This window comes from Homalodisca vitripennis, chromosome 8, assembly GCF_021130785.1.
Source record: "Homalodisca vitripennis isolate AUS2020 chromosome 8, UT_GWSS_2.1, whole genome shotgun sequence".
NCBI lineage: Eukaryota > Metazoa > Arthropoda > Insecta > Hemiptera > Cicadellidae > Homalodisca > Homalodisca vitripennis.
The window spans coordinates 100,909,391-100,928,004 of NC_060214.1; the positions used below are offsets into that span (position 1 = coordinate 100,909,391).

The following is an 18,614-nucleotide window of genomic DNA, read 5'->3' on the forward strand; positions in this document are numbered from 1 at the left end:
ATAATGGAATAAATAATAAAGTTTTAGGTTATTCGGTCTCTAGACAAATTTTTGTCCTAATAGAGAAATTCAAATTTGCGGAGTAGGTGGGTTATAAACTACCCACCCACCATGTTAGTTGATTAAAAAAAACTACCCATATGCTTTATTTTCTTTTGAGTAACCTTGAACTTCCATTATTTGAAAGTCTTAGAAGCTACTCACAAAAATACACATAGTTAAGAAGTACATTGTACTTGCAACCCGAATCCATCAATCTAAAACAAGAAGGGAATCACATTTTTGATTGGGGGGCAATAAAATAAGAAGGGACAGGCATAGAAAGAGGGGATAACAGGGTTATTGACAAATATGCTAAAAATAGTCATTTTAGGGTAATGACGATGGAATTAGAGGGAACTAAATCAAAATAATTTATTTCTCAAGGACATTTACGTGCATCAAGAATAGTCAGTACCGCTATACGTAATGCAACTAAATGCTAAACGCAATATAATAATGTTTTTATATTATCAGTGTAATAATAAATCTGACTAACTAATTGAATCTAAGTAACTGGTTAAAATTCAGTACTTTGGATATGTTTTACTGATATAGGTGGTAAAAACAGTTTTTTACAAGGAAGTCCTTAAGCTGATTTTTAAAAGATGAAAGGGAATGGTTGGTGTTTTAAATAATCTGGCAATCTAGTATAAACTTTAGGTCCTACATATTCTATTGATTTTTGGAACACATAATTATTATGATGAGATACAATCAAGCATTTTTATTTCTAGTAGAATATATATGATTGTGGATAGGAAAGTCTTAAATAAGTTTAAAAGTGTAAACCGATACAGAGTAGATAAAAAATGGAGGAAAGGTTAGGATACGTTCTCGGACAAACACCTGTCGACAGCTCTGCCGGCTCCCCAGGCCAAACGCTAGACAGATAGCCCTATCTTGCAATTTGAAGACCCTTTGTAACAAAGAAGGAGGAGCTGTTCCCCATGAAACTACGGCGGATGACATCACAGAAGAATAGTAGCCATGGTATACAATTTTTAGAGCACTACAATCCAGGAGATTTGTCAAGGAAAACAGTATGTAGTTGAGCTTAGAGCAAAGGACTTCGACATGCTAACGCCAAGAAAAAGCAGCATCTAAATGAACACCCAAGAAACAGACTAAAATAACATCAGTAATGTCGACCTCAGCCAAAGCAACGACGCTCTTATAAATTATCTGAGATTGAAAGTGAAGAATGGAGGTTTTTCTCAACTTTGAAGTGAACCAAATATTTATTTTCTTCATTATAGAGCTTAATTGAAAATGTAATCCTATTGAAGAGTTTGCCTTAACGATGACTGTAGTTCCATCAGCGTATTGAGTAACATAAGCTTCAGGGACACATATAATGCAAAGAGAAGGGGCCCCAAAATAGAACCTTGAGGAACACCCAATGTGCCAAAAGGGTTAGTAACATGAGCACTCGGGTAACGATTTGAAAGATGAGACTTGAACCGCTGTAGGGGACAGCCTCTAATGCCATAAACTTCCAGCATATTAATAAGTTTCAGATGGTTAACTGTATCGGATGCTCTACTAAGATCGTAAAAAAAACGCCAGTTACGTGATTTTGATTGTTGAGAAGGAAAAACATATTCAGAAACTTGAGCAACAGTATCGATAGTGGACGTAGATGGAAGAAATAAGAGGATTTTAAAGATATTTGCTAACGGTCAGGCAAATCTTATGGAGTGACATAGCCTACACTTTATCGAACTTTATATATAAACTTGAAGCTTCGTGCGAAATTTCAAGTCTATAGTTCAGTTCGTTTTCGAAATTTCGTGGGTACAGGCATAGAACATTTTTTTCAGCCCTACGAGTGACTCAACGTTAGGCTCCATAACAATTAGCCAATCAAAATAACTGCCCTAGGAGAGGTTTAATTAACAGTTAGCCAATCAAAATAATATCAACACGTACCCATGTCATTGGCTAAACATGAGCAAAACCTCTACGTGACAAAAACGAATTCGCATCTTGACGTAAGTTAGAACAATTGCTTTGTAAATATTCCATCTAGAACATTGAAATAGGCATAATGATGATTTTAAAATATAAAAAATTATACTCCAATATTATTTACGTAAATTTAAATAATATAATTCGTAGTAACATAGCTCCGACAGAATGGCACGAGTGTTTATGAGTACCAACATTATCGTAATCAGGTCTGCCAACACAACTCCCCGTGCAGAAAACAAGTTTTGGAAGTTATTGTAACTGACTGGTGGTAACGTCCATCAATGTAATGTCGTTAATACATAAAGAATTCTGTAGTTATTTTGACTAATATAAATCAAGTAAACTCTAGTGTGAGCGATGTTACTTTTACATTTCATTACAACCCACATTAAATGTTAGTAAACTGTTTTTTGTCCTCCCACGTGCATAGGACAGTTTGTGCTCTAAATTTTGGAATAAGATATTGTAGCTGACATTCAGAGCATAACAGTGTAACTGACTGGTGGTATCGACCATCAGTGCAATATTGTTAATACATGAAGAATTCTGTTACAACTACTATAAATCAAGTAGAAGCTAGTTTGAGCCATTTTCACTCTTACATTTCATAACAACACGCATTAAACGTTAGTAAACGGTTTTTATAGCTGACATCATTTCCTACAATAATTCATGAAGTACTTTCACACTTTTTCGTTGTTTTTTAATTAATTCCAACACAAATGTAGCTCTCTGCCGTTCTTTATCTCATTAAATTAAATAGCCTAACTCTTTTGTCACAGAATCGTCCGCTTCATGCAACAAGTTTAAAAACACTTTTTGTGCAAGTTAATTGGCAACACTGTCGTCCAAGCATTAACACCCTGTAAGCTCTACCAATTAGTGTTGTTAATAATTATCTTTGTGCCTTGGGAACAAGCTCTTTATATAATGGCATGTTTCTGTGTTTTAATTAACACATTCCAAGCATGAATGAGTAATTGGTTTCACTTAGGAGGAAACCATATAATGTCACTCCTACAGGTTTAGGTTTAATTGATATTTGTGGAAGTTAAATTGAGGGTGTTAAAAATTAAACAATTTAACACATTTAGTTGTGATGTCATATCGTTCCTGTATAAAGTTACATAAACGTTAACTGTATAATAATACGAGGCTCGTTTGATAAGACCATGCAAAAATAAAAACTTACTTTTTTAACGCGGTTTTTTACTTTTACCATAGTCTCCTTGTAAGCGCATGCACTTCTTCCAACACTGTTCTACCTTGTTGATCCCCTGCGAATAATAAGATTTTTCCAAGTCTGGAAAATAGCTATTTGTTTCTGCTGTCACCTCCTCGTTTGAATGAAATCTTATTCCCCCCAGCCATTTCTTCATATTAGGGATCAAATAATAGTTCGACGGAGCCAATTTGGTGGGTAAGGGGGGATTTGGAATGATTTGAAAGTCATCCCAATACTTTAGCGGGCGCAACTGCTAAGGCATGAACTGGTGTATTGTCATGATGTAAAAGGACTTGTTGTGGGATAATCGTGGATGTTTTTGTTGCATCTTGGTTTCCATACGACCCAATAACGTTGAATAATACTCACCAGTAATGATTTTACCCTTTTGTAAATAGTCGATGAAGATCATTCCTTGCACATCCAAAAAGACCTTCGCCTTTCTCGGTGCAGATTCCTCCTTGGCAAACTATCGTTTCGATTGCTCTTTGGTCTCACGAGTGTAGTGGTGTATACATATTTCATCAACAGTTGTGTGTAGGAACAGCTCCAAACAGTGCCTACGACACTTCACATGATTTCGTTTTTGGCCAATCGTGAGTAATCATGCAATCACCCACCTTGCACATAGTTTTTATGTCCAAAATTGGTGCAAATATTATGTACTCGTTCACTCCAGATGCCCACAGCATTAGTAAACTCACGCACCTGCACTCTTCCATCATTCATCACCATTTCATGGATGTTTTCAATAATCACGGGAGTCGAGACCTCAACAGAACGTTCAGCGACCTATTTACTCCTATGACCAGTCCTGAAACGTTGAAACCACTTATAAACTGTTCTTATCGCAGATGAACCGTCATCATAATGTTTATGAAACTTCTGTTTAGTCTTCTGAGGCGTTCTCCTAAGGCGTTTTTCTTTTTATAGAGTAATGTTTTATCGACACACGAAATTCTTCTTCTTTCAATTTTGAACAATCTCTTGATTTCCTCAATTGTAACGAAAGTCAAGCACAATCCGATCAGGCTAAAACTTGGTGTGTGTTCTTCAAAGTATGCAAACTATAAACTGAACTTAAGCTCAATACATGCGTATTATGGTTATCTCTTGAATTTTGCACGGACCTACCAAAGTACCCTCGTATGTAATAATGTCAAATCCAATAATTGATTGTTAAAGGAAACATGTTTTGGCAAAATCATTTATACAGCTAACAAAGCTATCCTAGTTCCAAACAGTTATGCGTGTAAGGGTATTACAAAAATTGTCCGCACGAGAGTATTTTATATGAAATTCAGTGGCGGATTTAAGGAGGAGGGCTCACAAGCTTCATGATCCCCGAGCCCTGATATATTTTACCAATGTATTATATATTAGTTTTCATATCGTAGAATATTGTATTTTAGAATCTATTGAAAAATCAAAATTGTCTGAAAATATGTTTTAAGATCTCTCTCTATTTTACAAACAGTTCCGGGGGAAGATTCTCTAACCTTACCAATCTCATTCTATACCCCAAGCCATTCCACAACTCCGCCCACACAGTTCATGCTAAATCCACTCCTGCATTCACTATTGAGAAATTTTACTTAAATTTTAGATAATAACTGAGAGAATATTTCTGCAGGAATAGTTCAGTTAGGACTCAGACCATAAATGGTGATGAAGGAAATTACCTTCAGATATAATTCAAGTTTAAATCTTCCTTGCTAAGTTTCCGTACTATTAAAATTTAATAATTGAATTAGTTCTTCAAACAACTTTTAAAATAATTTTATATGTAAATTTTATACATTTATTTGGTCTTGAGATTGGGGAGTGGCCTAAAGATGATATATGCCAGACGATATTTTTTTTACCACCGGAAGTGTGTTTTTTTACCCATGATGGTCTCATCCTTCTTCATTAAGTCTGCTAGCGCATAGACGCATAGTAGCGTTTTTATTCTATATTTACTCTCTCGACCAATAGGAATTGATATTGCCTTTTACGTACGAAGTTTTTCAAGACAATTGCCTCTTGCATTGCGACTCCAAAACATATGACGTATGTAACAATATTTTTAATGATTAATTGTTTTGGCTTCTTTAATTCCTTTAAGACCATCAATAAGTTAAAATTACAAACGTGCTAGAGGCGATAACGCCTGCTCCTCGGAAAACGTATTGCTTCTTCAAGACACTTCAATTTACTCGCCGATGTTTACCTTACACAGGAACCCTTCATGTCAAATTGAACTTCGCGCCAGTTCGTAGGCAATGAAGAGGATCTGTTGAACAGGAAGTCTCATCTTCGAGTTCGGTCCTACAGTTCAGACATATGTTCAAAACTTCTACGTTTTTGCAAGTGTATGGATTTTAAATAATGGTAAAAAATAATACAGATTTGGTGGTCAAATTATTACTTACTTGTCAATATAAGTTTTAATCCGCTCATAACATTTCTTTATAAAGCAAATTCCAAACATTTTACAATTTAATATAAATTGTATTAAAAGTTTTGTGTATCACATACAAAATGTTAATAATACAGTATATTATAAATGTTCATATATAGTTTTCAGTTTTCATAGCTGTAGTGTTATGAAGGTTATGATCATTAGTTTTGGATTAACGCAACTTAAGGCTATATTGTACGGTCTCGTCATAGATTACATAAACAAAGGCTATCACGTTCTATGTAACTTTGAATTAAACAAACTTTAGGCGTTATTGTACGGTCTCGTCATTGATTACATAAACAAAGGCTATCATGTTCTATGTAACTGATTGAACTAAACTTTAGGCTATATTGTACGATCTCGTCATAGATTACATAAACAAAGGCTATCATGTTCTATGTAACTGAATTAAACTAAACTTTAGGCTATATTGTACGATCTCGTCATAGATTACATAAACAAAGGCTATCATGTTCTATGTAACTTTGAATTAAACAAACTTTAGGCGTTATTGTACGATCTCGTCATTGATTACATAAACAAAGGCTATCATGTTCTATGTACCTGATTGAACTAAACTTTAGGCTATATTGTACGATCTCGTCATTGATTACATAAACAAAGGCTATCATGTTCTATGTAACTTTGAATTAAACAAACTTTAGGCGTTATTGTACGATCTCGTCATTGATTACATAAACAAAGGCTATCATGTTCTATGTAACTTTGAATTAAACAAACTTTAGGCGTTATTGTACGATCTCGTCATAGATTACATAAACAAAGGCTATCATGTTCTATGTAACTTTGAATTAAACAAACTTTAGGCGTTATTGTACGATCTCGTCATAGATTACATAAACAAAGGCTATCATGTTCTATGTAACTTTGAATTAAACAAACTTTAGGCGTTATTGTACGATCTCGTCATTGATTACATAAACAAAGGCTATCATGTTCTATGTAACTTTGAATTAAACTAAACTTTAGGCTATATTGTACGATCTCGTCATTGATTACATAAACAAAGGCTATCATGTTCTATGTAACTTTGAATTAAACAAACTTTAGGCGTTATTGTACGATCTCGTCATTGATTACATAAACAAAGGCTATCATGTTCTATGTAACTTTGAATTAAACTAAACTTTAGGCTATATTGTACGATCTCGTCATTGATTACATAAACACAGGCTATCATGTTCTATGTAACTTTGAATTAAACAAACTTTAGGCGTTATTGTACGATCTCGTCATTGATTACATAAACAAAGGCTATCATGTTCTATGTAACTTTGAATTAAACAAACTTTAGGCGTTATTGTACGGTCTCGTCATTGATTACATAAACAAAGGCTATCATGTTCTATGTAACTGATTGAACTAAACTTTAGGCTATATTGTACGATCTCGTCATAGATTACATAAACAAAGGCTATCATGTTCTATGTAACTTTGAATTAAACAAACTTTAGGCGTTATTGTACGATCTCGTCATTGATTACATAAACAAAGGCTATCATGTTCTATGTAACTTTGAATTAAACAAACTTTAGGCGTTATTGTACGGTCTCGTCATTGATTACATAAACAAAGGCTATCATGTTCTATGTAACTGCATTAACTAAACTTTAGGCTATATTGTACGATCTCGTCATTGATTACATAAACAAAGGCTATCACCGTTCTATGTAACTTTGAATTAAACAAACTTTAGGCATTATTGTACGGTCTCGTCATTGATTACATAAACAAAGGCTATCATGTTCTCTGTAACTGAATTAACTAAACTTTAGGCTATAGTGTACGATCTCGTCATAGATTACATAAACAAAGGCTATTACGTTGTATGTAACTGAATTAACTAAACTTTAGGCTATAGTGTACGATCTCGTCATAGATTACATAAACAAAGTCTATTACGTTCCTTGTAACTTTGAATTAAATGAACTATAGGCTATATTATACGGTCTCGTCATAAACTACATAAACAAAAGCTATCACTTTTTAAAGCTAGTAGTGATGGACTGACTACACACTGGGCACGCACTTAACACTGTGTACTGTTTCGGAACAAGATGTACTACGACAGGTGACTGCACTTAGGAAAGAGTCTGCCCCGAGACTGGATGGAGTATCGGCTAACCTTCTTAAAAATAATATTCACTTTATCCTAAAACCTTTGACACATTTAATTAATACCAGTATTTCAACAGGAATTTTCCCTGATAAATTTAAATTGGCAAAAATAATTCCCATATACAAATCTAACGACTTTACAGATAAAAGCAACTTCCGTCCAATCTCTTTGCTAAGCGTGTTCTCTAAAGTACTAGAACGAATAGTTAAAGGTCAGCTAGTATCTTACCTGGAAAACAATAACATTTTAAGTGAAAATCAGTATGGATTTAGGCGTGACAAATGTATAAATGATGCTTTATTTGACATAAATAAAGATTTAAATACTAATTTATCTAAAAGCAATAGATGCATGCTCATATTCTTAGACCTGAAAAAGGCGTTCGACTCAATTGATCGCAGTATTTTATTGGACAAATTAATAGCTATAGGCGTCCGCGGCACTGCTTTGGCTTGGTTTAGTAGTTATTTTAAAGAAAGGCGTCAAGTGGTTTCAATCTGTGGGCATAATAGTGACGAACAAACTGTCGATTACGGGGTAATCCAGGGCAGTACATTAGGACCAGTTTTTTTTTTTTATTTATATCAATAATATTTCCAGGATTAATTTATTTTGGAAGCTTTATTTGTTTGCCGACGACAGTTTGATTTTCATTTCCGGTAAAAACTGGCGAGATGTTAAATTAAATGCAATGAGTGACTTAAAGACGTTAAAAAAATGGTTTGACCAAAATATTCTTTCATTGAATGTTTCCAAAACAAAATTTATGCCTATTTCTCTGCAATCTAGTACAGAATATAATTTGACAGACCTAATAATTCATCAGTGCGGTAGTTACTCGAATTCGACATGTGAGTGCAAAGAAATAGAGCTCATAAAACGCTACAAATACCTGGGAGTTGTTTTTGACTCTCGCTTAAAATGGTCTGAGCACGTTGATTATGTCCTTAACAAAATTAGAAAGTATATTTATGCATTTAGGAAACTAAGTGATATTTTAGACGGAAACGAGATAAAATTAGCGTATTATGCTTACGTCCAGTCACTTCTTTCCTTCGGTAACATTGCGTGGGGCGGTGCGTGTTGAAACCTCTTTTTATTACGCGAAAGAGTATACTAAAGGCAGGGTAGAGGAAAAATTAGCGTTGTCCAACTTAATCTCTCTTTCAGGAATCCCTACTTTTACTACGACAGTCATATATAAAAAAATTACTAATTCACATCTACAAAAACGCTAATGCAATAGGCTATTACCAGAAATTTTGCACTCTTACCAAACAAGATATTCAGAACATGTTGGTATTCATGTAATTAGATTAAATAAATCCTTTTCAAAAACCAATTCTTACTATATTTCACATATTCTATTTAAATGAAATGAAAATGAAATGAAATGAAAAATGCCTTTATTTACAGAGGCGAAGTTAGGACTTAAAAGTCCTCTCTACCACTTAACCTCCCTCTACCACTTAACCTCCTTAATTTAGAAACATATGTAACAAATTTCAGCATTTAAATTTATTTGAATCGGGTAGTATTACAATATTTAAATATAATTTCACAGAACTGGTGTTACAAATGATTGGAGTCCAAGGATCCGAGACCTTCATTCACTCAGACTGGGGACCAACCTGACCTTGACCCCTCCTCATCCCCCGGCGCTCGTCATATCACGGTCTTGTGTATGTGGTCTTACTTCTACCGATGGTTTTGTCTAATACGACAGTATTATCTCTTATCTCCTTCGTCACACAACTAAATTTCTACATTTTCATGCCTTAAAACACACCGAAACGTAACAGTAACACTTTTTTCTAGATAACATAAACTTTTTAGTACGACTCTAGCCTACGCATAGGCTTCTTGCCCATGTAGGCTAATTTCCATTGTAGAATATATGTTAATCTGCAATATATAGTTTAATAACCCATACTTAAATTATATAAATAATATTTATCCAACTGCTGTACTTAAAATTAAATTGTTTTATTTTATCGCCACTTAGTAAGTATAGTAAAAGGGTAATTTACTATTTATCAACTGTAAATAAATCTAATATCTTGGTGTATATGTTTTGGAAATAAAAAAAGTTTTTATTCTATTCTATGTAACTTTGCTTTAACTTGTATATCCTGCGTTTACCAGTGTAATTAATTGACATGTATTCACTCAGCCTGTTGCAGCGAGAATCGGCGCAAGTCTATAGAATGTAGAGGGTGAATGTAACACAGCTGGGAAACTCACAATAACTCAGAACTGTTCACATTACACCAACCAATCACAGTAATGTGGCAGAGAGTTGTTATGGTTCCACGTTATTGTTGTTCCAATCGACTCTGCCGGTGAACTTTTAACCACAATCACCATTCAGTTGAACAGCTGGATTTCTCGCTCTATTAAAGCGAGTTTCACTCACTGTTCAAATTATAACGAAACCCTGTTGAAATTATAACGAGAAATATTGCTAATAAACCTGAATAATGCGGACGAATTTCTGTATATAAAACTTTTAACAAAAATAATTTTCATCTACAACCTTATTTTATAATAAATAATTTTAAAACATTCGCATAGTTTTATTTATTTGGATTCATCATTTCATTGTCTGATCTCGTATTTAAATGTAATGGATAAATAATAATAAGTACTGTTTACATATTTAATTACGGATAAAAATATTATAATAATTGCTTACAATGAAACTTTAGTAACAAACTAATAGAGTCATACGAATGGAGTTGAGCAATTAAATATTACAGAAAACCACTTTAAAATGTCTGAAAAGGCAGTTATAATAGGATAGTTAAGCTTTTTAATTGTATTACTAGCAGTTTCCTTCTGTTTTCTGCCTTATTAAATCTACTCTCTGTAATCTAGATAATTGTTTCTTGATGGTTAATGGACTAAAAGAATTGCTTTGTTCTTGATATATGCAAGTCAACTTTAATGCTTTGGATTTTAAAGATTTCCCACATTTAAATTTCAATACGTTCTTATGTTTAGTATGCAGATTGAGAATAACATTTACATTAAAATATTAGCCGTGATATGCTGTTTACCTTCTTGAGGTGGGCAATAATTTAGGCCATATATTTAAGTATCAATGTCCGTACCAATTCAACTTTAATGTGTTTTTGTAACAATTGTAGTTTCTAATATCTTTGTATATACCTAAAAAGGCACTCAGGATCGTATAAAGCCGGACGTTACATCACCATATTATATATCATTCTAACTACTAACTTTTATTTTTCAAATCTCTAATTTTCGTACTTATAACATTAGAATAATTTGATTCTATGACTATGTATGATTAAGAAAAAGTTAATCAAATCTTAAACTCTTAAAAATCCACTATTTAATTTTGCCCCAAATAGTATTAATTAACTTTGTCTTAATATTTCAATGTATAAATATAAAGACTCTAATCAAGAAGCATTACCCAATTAATTACAGCTTATAGGGGATATTTGAAATATTTAGAATTTATTTTAGAAAACAAAATGAGATTTTCCATAACAAGAGTCCAGTGGGCCTTAGCCCAGAGGGCTATCCTTAACAGGAATAGGCCAGAGAACCAATGAATGTCCATGTAAGTTTTCAATACAAATGTATAATAGTTTTTACTGGAGCTGGAACTGAAGCTTCAGGCAAAATTTTATTCTTTTATCAGTTTGTTTTCGAGTTCTTGTGTTAACAGACATACATAAATAAAATTTCGACAACACGATGAACCTATATTCACTTTGTTCTATTGATATGCAAATACGTTAGCTGTAATTAAATGTACGTTCATATATAAGATATACTCTTATATTCATACAGGAAAGAAGGAGAGGGTTTTCATACAGGATATAAATTAAGTCGTGATACACCTGAATACATTCCAAACAGATTGATATATCGATGTAAAATGTTCACCATAACTATTAAAATACTTTTTTGGACTTTTTGGAGGGTGAAAATACTCACCCCCCCCCCGTTTTTCAAAGGAGATTAGAAGGGGTTAAATGTTCAAATTGCAGCCCCTATCCTGTGACATTTATAATTAAAGGCTATTCAATAGAAACACAATGCACTAAGAAAACACCTCTATATCGTTTCTAGCAAAAAATATGGGCAAATAACGCAAAAAATAATAATCTGTAGGGACAATACATGCGTGATATCTTTTATTAAGTAATGTAATTTGAAAGGTAAATTCAAAAGAAACAGAATCACATGAATAATACAACTCTAAGGCGATCCTTTCAAAAGTTATGGGGAAACAACCCCTTACATCTAAGGGTGTAAATTAAGTCCTGATACGCCTGGATATATTCCATTGAGATTTCAATGTACAACCTTCACCATATTTAGTAAATTACTTTTTTGGATTTTTTTTAGTTAAAACAAATTTCACCACCCTTTTCAAAGGGGTTAGAAGGGGGTAAATTTAGATTTTCAATTGCAACCCCTATCTTGTGACATGTCATATTAAAGGTCTATTCAGTAGAAACACAATGCACTAGGAAAACATTTCTACACCGTTAATAGCAAAGGTTATGGGCTATAAACCTATATTTTTATCCTTCAAAAAGCCCAAAAAGGTTACAATACCTTTTATTTTTATAATATATTTCTTTATTTTGTTTTATGGGGATATAATCCATACTTATACAAGGCTTGAAATAATACACAGATAAAATAAAAATGTATACTTTATTCAAAAACCTAACAAAGACATTGAGGTCAACACTAATAAAATTCCAATATTTACAAAAATAATTTATTACCATCAGTTATGTACAAATTCATTGTATATATACTATAATATGGAAAATTTACTCACATTTACACAGTCAGTTTAGCAAAGCCTGGAATGATAATATTCCACGATACAGTACATGTCGTTGCATTTATTCAGATTGTGCTTAAACTTTGTTCTCCATATAAAATATCTCATTTGTCTTAACAAATATGACAAAAGTTTAAGGTATATATCAGTATAAGATATAGTACATGTCGGAAAGTACAAGGAGCCTGAATTAAGACAAAATAATCAATAAACTTAACAGATTTAAAATGCCCAAAGATTTTGGTGAGTTTGTAACGTAACATTACAATTTACTTATCTTAATACTAATCAAAATATTATACTAGAATTTTGTGCTAATATATATGTTTGATTTTGATGATTGATTATCGTAAATAAAACAGAAAAAAATTAAAAGGCATAACAAAACAATAAAACACGAAATACAAAACTCTATTTACAAACAACGATAAAATTTCCAAAAATTCAAATAAAGATCAATATTGGGAATAAAAATTAGCACTAGCACAATTGAAAACCGACGAGACAATAAATAATGGCATGTAGAATCACTAATGTCAGGTGAGGTCACGCAGAGAAGTCACGTGACGTCCACGTGTCACGCGGTGTTGATCGTGGTCTCCATCTCGTCCCCTTGGGGCGCCAGGGGCAAGTGCATGTTGTTGGCGCGCTTCTCCCACAGCTGTATCTGGTCTCGTATCCTCCGCGTGTTGTCCGCGACGAACGCGTCAGGGCTGCCGTAGTTGGGAGGGTTGCCGTTGGGGTCGTAGCCCAGCTTGGCCAACATGGGAGCTATCTCGGCCATGTCGGCCACGACATCCTTGGGTATCTGGCCCACCCACTTGGTCAGGGCCTCCACGTTCACCGGCTTTATCACTTGGTCCGACGATCTCTCCACTCTAAAAGTAAAAAAGTTTACAATCAATACAAGAAAATCAATTAAAAATGGCAATAGAACCAACAATTTTAAACTTCTGCTCATAAAATTAGTTTTATTTTCAACACTACTCCGCTCATTAAAAAAGGATATAGAACAAAAGAACAAATATTCAACGCGGGGAACTTAACAAATACAAAAATGGACATGCAATTGATTGAATAGAAGGTACATTAGTGGTAACTAGTTTTAAACTACGTTGTTCCAATGCTCTTTCCACATGGCATGAGTTTATAATTTACGATAAGAACGCAAGGGAGGCTGAACTAGCCTCTTATAAAGTGACATGAGGGAAGATAATGCTCCTTACCATACTTCAACCCCAACCCCCCACCACGTGGAATCTTGACCCAGGAGGTGGACACTCAACCTTAAACATCCTTAACCTATCCACTCACTCAGGAAGCAGCGCATTGTTCCTTTTAGGGCCAAGTGCAATGAGGGGTTTACATATCCTCTAATTAAAAAAAAAAAAACGGAAAATGAAAAAATACATGAAGCTTTAAAAAAAAGGGATGAGTCATGGATTCATACGGCTACTTTTTACACTCTGCAGTATAATGACACAGTATTTTTTCAAATGTATGTACAGCACTAATAAAAGAGGCACCATTTATACAGATAGTGCCTATGAACATTATTGCGGTACGAGAAAATGTCAAACATATTTTGTATGATAAAAAACATATTCTAAAAGAGTGTGTCCAGACTTTAAATTTCGACGCATTTAGACTAAGTGGCTAACTGTTCACAAATTCGGGATAAAAAATATTCTAACTTGTAAACAAAGGAAACCGACTTATTTTTAAACGAACGATGATATAAGGCTATGCGGAGTCAACATGTTAGACGTTGATTCAAAGACAGGAAAGAAATGGTCAATCCTAAATATTTTATCATGAAAACAAGTGACACTGAGACTCACTTGGAAAGCAGAACTCCGCCGGGTTTGTTGATGTGGTCCTCATGGTGTAGGACACTCTCGTTCCAAGGCACGTCCAGGAAGTCGAGTATCTCTCTCATCCAGTGGGCCGGGTGCAGGACCAGTTGCTCGTAGTACACCATCATACAACGTTGGGAACCCACCAGTTGACACTGCTCGTACATGGTAGCGATGGCGTTGTTCCACCGCTGTAAACACTGGCGATAGCTGGTCAGGTCGAAACCTGTTATCGTCACCTGCACATTTATAGATCAAAATTACAATTAGGATGTAATGGTGTAATGTATCTGAAAAATGTTAAACATCTAACATTTCAAATTCTTTTTTTGTGAACGTTTGAAGTTTATTTTTGACGATGGAAGGATTGTAAAGGAAACAGGATTTTTCCCGGACATTTTGCCATCGTTAAGTGAAAAAAAATCAGTAACACTACGTTTCGAGATCTACAATCTGATCTCTTCTTCAGGTAAATAACTAACCTAACACATAAATACAACAAAATAGGTTAAAACAATATATAAAATAATCTGGTATGATTTGTTTATTTTAACCTAGTTTGTAATTATGTGTGAGGTTAGTTATTTACCTGAAGAAGAGATCAGATTGCAGATCATGAAAATAGTGTTACTGACGTTTTGTTTCACTTAACGATGGCAAATGTCCGGAAAATCCTGTATCCTTTACATTTAACGTATGAAACGATGTTTTAAGGAATCTTTCATGTGACTAAATAATTTTCATACCCTTATTCGCTGCTTAGTGGGGAAAATATAGAATTACTTATTATATGTTATGCATTTTAAAATAATAAGGAACACTTGGACCATTAGTACGTTTACGTGTTTACAAGATTAACGATTCCAAAAAAGATACTAACATAATCATAGAGGGAAGGTTCCAACAACCAAAAGTTATATAGTGTTCTTTTCCTAGTAAGTCTCTTTTATATATTTTTGCATCTTTGTTGCACACTGTAGTTGCCAACATTGGAGACAGTTAGACGTGATAACTTTAACTTGTACGAACCTGTCTGGAAATAATGGAGTGGACAGTGGCTCTGCCATCTCTCACCATGAAGATGAACTTGGCCTGAGGGAACAGCTCTGAGAGGTAGTCGGCTGACTTGAGGGTCAAGGGATCTTTGTTACACAGTCTAGGTGCTGGCTCTCCGTGTCTTGCAATCACCTCCAGGCAAAAGGATGCAATCGCAGAGTTTAGAACCTATAAAACACATTTGTTACTTCCGGGATACATTTATAATTACTTATGTACGATAACTAGTACTTGTGACACAATAAAACCAACTAACTAATTTCTATTGCTACTAGTATTTCATTTTTGGTTGCAAATGTGGTATTAGAAGTTATTCTGAAGATTGGATCAAAATGGGATCAAAAAGAGTACCTATGTAAATACTTTTACTACAAACAGTCAGTCGTTATTTTTTGGAATCCTGTCAATGTTAAAGTGGTAATTTGTTATTTATAACTTCCCAAAACACTTCTTGGGGAAAGTGAAAATTATTTAAATTGATTTGTTTTATCTTTCCGAAACTCAAAGCGTGATTTCTCGGATAGAGACTCAGGTTAGAGAATTTCTTAAGGGAAAACTTTTATGGCATAGCAAGATTTTAGAATATATACTGATTCCTCATAACGATCGAAAACAAAAAAACGTACGTAGTACGGGAGTCGATTCAAGCAACTGTAAAACTTATTCACCTCCTTATCGACACCAGCCTCCTCCAGCCTTAAAGTCTCTTTCTTCGACTTCATCCAGTGCTGGCGCATTTGCAGAATTCGGGGGATGACGCGGGTTTCCTGGCCACACCTCACGTCCGGGTGAGCGTCCAACATCGCCCTCATCAGCGTGGTCCCCGAGCGCGGCACTCCGCCGATGAAGATGAGCGGCATGAAGCGGTCATAGCTGTACACCTGGTTGTCGTTACCGACAACGTACGTCTGCAAAAAAACAGTATTTGCTTAACATATTTCATTCATTATAATTCATTGTACAAAATTATCAATTAATTTCCTTGCCACGTCTAAAAAGTACAAAATTGCCATAATCAAACCAAAATTAGTATGCAAGTTTCTAACAGGCAATACAACTCAATTTCATGAATAATTAAGTCACCATACCGGGATCAGAATGTGTACTTTTTATCTTAAGAAAGGTATTAATATTGATAGTCCATTTGTTCAGAGCCTATAGTCTATTTCGAAAAATAATATTATCTTTTTTATGATTTTTAGCTACCTATCTTTTTCATTAACCAATATTTCACACACAAACTTAGTCGACTCACGTCACAACCGCATACGTCCACATTCTCACGGGTAGAGTAACAGTTCCTCACCTGTTTGGCGACCATGACGGGACCTCTGTCTGTACGGCCGCAGAGCTGCAACTTGTATGTGAGCACCATAAACACCAGCACAGCGGCGATGGCGAGGCCCAACCTACGCCCCCCGCGCCCCATCCTTGCTACCTCATTCTTCACCTGCACACATCAGTTACATCGTACATATTACGTGTACATAATCATATTAACCAGCAACTGACCAGACAGTATAATTTTGCATTTATTTCACGAGGCCTTTACATCAGAGATGATATCGTCAGGTGTTGATGTTGATGCCTGATGATGGCATCTTTAATATTGAAAGGCCTCGTGAAATAAATTTAAAATTATGGAAGAAGTGGATATTTTTTACAGCAATAGATCATATGTTTTGAATGGACAAGTTTCAGGTCATACTTCCAGGTTTATACAGTTTTAGTCCCTTTACTGATGCATGCTGTACCGTCCACCGCCATCATAATCAGAGATTACACCTGCAGGATTCTAACCACTACGGCTTGGAAACGGCTTGGAAAGTTATAAATTATCTGCCGAAATTTTAAAATTCAATTTTCTAAAAAAACTCACAGTAAAATTCAATAAAAATGTTCTTAATGATTCGCTAGAAATAGCGAATGAATTCCATTTTTTTGTCACAACATGAACACAATTAGTCAATGGTTCATTGCAAACTGGAATATTCCCATCAAAATTGAAAACAGTTAAAATCATTCAAATTTTCAAAAAGGATGCCACCAACTATACCGTACGATTTCCATTCTGCCAGTCTTGAGCAAAGTCTTTGAGAAAATCTTTCTTAAACAATTCAACTGTTTTCAGAAAAATGTTGAAATTCTCTGTCACACTAAATTTGGGTTCAGAGTAAAAAGGGGTACAGCAGGCGCAACAAACCCATTGAGGAATTTGTCGATGGGCTGGAGAAGCGTGACCATGTGTTTCTCGAGCTCTCCAAAGCACTTGACTGTGTGAATCATGGAACATTGCTGCACAAGTTGGAAAGGTGCGGAGTACGGGATCTGCCTTTAAAACTTATCGAGTCTTATGATTGTGACCGAGAGCAGTGTGTGCAGATTTCGGACACCGTATCCTCAAAAGCAAAGATCACCCATGGAGTTCCGCAGGGATCTATCCTTGGTCCAACTCCCTTTTTGATTTACGTAAATTATCTGAACCAATCAATCCAAAATGGAAAAGTGGTTCAGTATGTGGAGGATACGACTCTCTGCGTCAAGGCTAGAACAGTTCAGGCCTGGGGACATTCACGTTTTCTGAACTGAATTCCAGCATTCAATTTTTTTTCTGAAATAAACCTTAAAACAAAAGAGCACACTCATGAGCTTCATATAACTGTAATAAAAGGCAGAACCAACGGAGTTGAATATCGTTTCACTAGTATGTTCTAATTTACTACTCATATTACATATAGTCAATTACTTCATTTCTGCTCTGTTTTATAACGTTAAGTGAGAACACTTACTAAATTATTTTTTAATCTTCTGGTATAGGGCTTCAACTAAAATCACCGTTAAGTTGTTTGTTCTCTAAGCACCAATATTTTTAATTTCGTTTTTAGCGGTCTTTACAGTTTCTAGATTTCCTCGTCAAAATCCTAACTTACTGAAAAATGGGTTGCGGTAAGCCTGAACATGCAGTAGCCTTTGTAGTAACGAATTTACAAAAAGAAAACTGCTATCTACTAAGACCTAATGCATGTTATCCCCTTCTAAAA

General features: G+C 34.6%; 1 protein-coding gene across 1 annotated transcript in view; it reads right to left on the reverse strand.

Moving 5' to 3' along the window:
* Positions 1-12,508: 12,508 nt before the first annotated feature.
* The window catches only part of LOC124367794 (protein-tyrosine sulfotransferase-like), a 173,732-nt gene continuing 167,626 nt past the window's right edge, over positions 12,509-18,614 (reverse strand). Inside the window, exons 6-10 of the mRNA XM_046824910.1 lie at positions 16,880-17,023; positions 16,242-16,481; positions 15,547-15,741; positions 14,503-14,756; positions 12,509-13,539 (exon numbers count right to left, since the gene is read on the reverse strand). Of these exons, the coding sequence (XP_046680866.1) occupies positions 13,239-13,539; positions 14,503-14,756; positions 15,547-15,741; positions 16,242-16,481; positions 16,880-17,002 (1,113 nt within the window). The 5' untranslated portion in view covers positions 17,003-17,023 and the 3' untranslated portion in view covers positions 12,509-13,238. The remainder of the gene's footprint in view (positions 13,540-14,502; positions 14,757-15,546; positions 15,742-16,241; positions 16,482-16,879; positions 17,024-18,614) is intronic.